This window comes from Triticum aestivum, chromosome 5D (genome assembly GCF_018294505.1).
Source record: "Triticum aestivum cultivar Chinese Spring chromosome 5D, IWGSC CS RefSeq v2.1, whole genome shotgun sequence".
Lineage (NCBI taxonomy): Eukaryota > Viridiplantae > Streptophyta > Magnoliopsida > Poales > Poaceae > Triticum > Triticum aestivum.
The window spans coordinates 415,767,425-415,770,812 of NC_057808.1; the positions used below are offsets into that span (position 1 = coordinate 415,767,425).

Below are 3,388 nucleotides of genomic sequence, written 5' to 3' on the forward strand. Positions count from 1 at the left end.
TTTGCAGCCAGTAGTACGCCGTTATTTGCGTCCATCAGTCATTGCGGCGTGCAGCGGTATCCATTTTCGTGTGCTCCAAGAATTAGAAAAAGGAGCCGCGTCAGGTTTGGACTAAACAGCGGCAGGAAACGACGTGCGGCCTCGGTTCAAAGAAGAGAAAACGATGTGCCGCCTCCGTCCGGTGTACGACTAGTATTCGTTCCTCGACCCATTCCCTGGTGGCTGGCCCCCACAATTCCGACGTGTATATAAACACAGCGGTGTTGGCTTCATACCGTCCAAGTCCAACCCAACCCAATCCAACGTCCGTCCGTCCGCCGCTGAAAACACCTCCCCTCCGACTCCCAGCAGCAGCCTTGCTCCCCTTGTTTCAACTACCCTTTGGATCCACCGATCGAGCGAGCGAGCCTTCTCCAGTTAGCCTTTCCCGCCACCTAAAAAAGCACCCGAGGTCGCCGTCCATCCATGTGCGGCGGCGCCATCATCTACGACTACATCCCGGCGCACCGCCGCCGGGTGTCCACCGCCGACTTCTGGCCCGACGCCAACGACCACTCCGACGCCCACAGCACCGCCCCCGACAAAGGTAAACTACGTGCACCCTCACCTCACAATGTTCCCTTTGGCAGCAGACGTCCGTGTGCAGGAAGTAAAACTCGTTGTTCTGGTTGCAGCGCCGCGCGCGAAGCGGGGGCGGACGAACCAGTACCGCGGCATCCGGCAGCGGCCGTGGGGGAAGTGGGCGGCGGAGATCCGCGACCCCGTCAAGGGCGTCCGCGTCTGGCTCGGCACCTACCCCACCGCCGAGGCCGCCGCGCGCGCCTACGACCGCGCCGCGCGCCGCATCAGGGGCGCCAAGGCCAAGGTCAACTTCCCCAACGAGATCCTCGTCGGCGCGCCCGCGCACGAGGCCCCGTGCACGATGGCGGCCGTGCTCCCTTCCCCCAAGAAAGAGGAGGAGCCCGCGGCGTGCTCCTGCGAGGAGGTGAAGGCGCTCTCCGAGGAGCTGATGGCGTACGAGAGCTACATGAGCTTCCTCGGGGTCCCCTACATGGAGGGCGGGGCCGCGGCCGCCCCTGCCGCCGAGGAGGCGCCGGCCGAGCTATGGAGCTTCGAGGACAGCTACTACCCAGGGCCTCTGGGGCTCTGATTGTACCGTGCTCGTACTAGTCGCACCAAACAGAGTCAACATTTTTCCCTTCTGTTCTGTTGAATTCATATTTTTTTTCAACTTGTAACTGTGGTATGCATGCCTCAACGTGACTTTTACGATTTCTCCATGTAAATAGAACAATGTTTAATCCACTCCATGTTGCACTAATGAGACCGTTGTTTCCTTCTGCCTCGAGGTGTTGCCGATTGAGCAAGACTCGCTCCGTCCGAAAAACCTGGTTGCTAGATACATTCATTCGAAAGACAAGTATTTTTAGACGAAGGAAGTACTATGTATGATCCGCATATTCACGGTCATGGTAGCTCCTAGATAGAGCAGAAAATACATCCATCCACCAAACCACCACAGTAAGATAAAAAGACACGCTCTCACGTTCGTGGTGCATGCCTCGACACACGGCATGATCGAGCCTCGACGACCGCTCGCCGCGAACCAACTCGGCGGCTGCTCTGTTGAGCTTGAGCCCCGAGGAGCAGGAGCAGAGCCGCCGTTTTCACGCGCCTGTACCGTTGTTGTTTGCCGTCGTGCTTCAGCGATGTTTGCCGGAGTACACGGTACTGGAGCAGTACGACACGTTTGACTCGTGTTCGTGTTCGGTTGTCGTGCTTTGCTTGCAGTTGCCGCAGAGGATAGCCGCTTCCTGTGGGCCGACAATACCGGCGGCAGCCCCTTGTTTCCAGCCCATTTAACACGGTTTTCGGAACCATCTCATCCGGTTTCCAAGTCGTTGGAACGTCCTTTCATTTCATGTACTCCCTCTGTTCACTTTTATGAGGTGTTGAAGACGTTTCAGACAGCATGCAAAGCAGCCCATTTTCAGTTGTCTGAAACGACTTACAAAAATGAACGGAGAGAGTAATTTTGTTTAGGGGTCAATAGGCTCAAACTTTGAACCGCATACTCTACATAGGCATGCTCTTTTACTAGATCAGGGGAGGCATGTTTGGTTGGTCTTCCCCATTATCAGGACGTTTAACGTGTTTTTTTGAATATTGATCAATAAAACCTATAACAGGTTACTCAAAAAAAAAGTTTGCGGAAGGTTCCACGTCAAAGTTTTTCTCTTCTTGGTGTTTCCTTTGTCGATTTTCTGTTTTTCTTTCAGTTTTTACTTTTTTTTGGTTTTTGATTCCTTTTCCTTTTTTTTCTTTTCATTCATTTTTAAAGACCTGCAGACTTTCTTCCAATACCATTGAACATTCTTAGTTACAGGTCAACATTTTCCAAAAAGCTGTCAACATTTTCTTAAAACAGATTGGACATTTTTGTAAAAAAACATGCACAAAAACAATTTCGTGTTAGAACTTTATTACCATTTGGCATGTGTGATGAGCTATCCTAAAACAATGAATACTATTTTCAAATGTCACAAACATTTTTTGAAATGATATGAAACATTTTCTAAATTAATCTAACATTTTTACACTGTATAATTGTTTTTGTAAAACTCAAGAATATGTTATTGAAACGCATGAATATTTTAAAATGTCACGAACATTAAGTATGAAATGATTTTTATAAAATTATGTAAAGATTTTGTTACATTTTATAAATGGTTTTTTAACTGTCACAATTATTTTTAAATGTATGAAATGATTTTTATAAAATTACGGGATAATTTTCTTAGATTGTATAAACGTCTTTTTAATGTTCTGAACAAATTGTTCAAACACGTGATTTTTTTGAAAAATGACATTTTTGTAATTCTACGAAAAAATCCTTAAATAATTACGAACATTCAAAAAATCACAAACATTTTTATAAAATATTGGAAATTATTTTTATAAATTGCGTAAGGACTTTCGGGAAATATCATGAATACAATTTTGGAAACATGTGAAATGTTTTAAAAGTTTATGAATAATTTTTTGACTGGTACAACAAAATTTATAAATTCGCACAAATATTTTTCTTACACTATGTTAACATTTTTCTTAATGCACCAACAATCTTTTTGAAAGTTTATGTAAATTATTATTTTGAAATATACTTGGTAAGAATATTTCAAAAAATATATAAAAAAATAAAAACTAGCTTACATTCCTTCGTGAGTAGTGTGCGTGCTTATGAGCCTGGCTCATTTAGGAATGTCAGCTAGTTTTCATTTTTTAAGTTTTTGGCACCTCAATTTTTGGCAATTAGGAACTTTGGCACTACCATGTACCAAACTTCCTCGATTTTTCACAAAACTACGTAAGTGCCAAAGTTCCTTAC

At 45.5% G+C, this 3,388-nt stretch overlaps 1 protein-coding gene across 1 annotated transcript; it reads left to right on the forward strand.

Annotated features, from left to right (window-relative positions):
- Positions 1 to 282: 282 nt before the first annotated feature.
- On the forward strand, positions 283 to 1,330 carry LOC123125225 (ethylene-responsive transcription factor ERF071). The gene is made up of 2 exons (XM_044545753.1): positions 283 to 586; positions 675 to 1,330. Exons 1-2 carry the CDS (start codon positions 466 to 468, stop codon positions 1,148 to 1,150), a joined length of 597 nt encoding a protein of 198 aa, XP_044401688.1. The 5' UTR covers positions 283 to 465; the 3' UTR covers positions 1,151 to 1,330.
- Positions 1,331 to 3,388: the final 2,058 nt, after the last annotated feature.

Bases quoted from the DNA above. Each gene is read 5' to 3' on its own strand.
- LOC123125225 (XM_044545753.1), top strand. From the start codon at position 466: ATGTGCGGCGGCGCCATCATCTACGACTACATCCCGGCGCACCGCCGC. The intron at 587-674 runs GTAAACTACGTG...TTCTGGTTGCAG, and splicing joins CAGCACCGCCCCCGACAAAG to CGCCGCGCGCGAAGCGGGGG.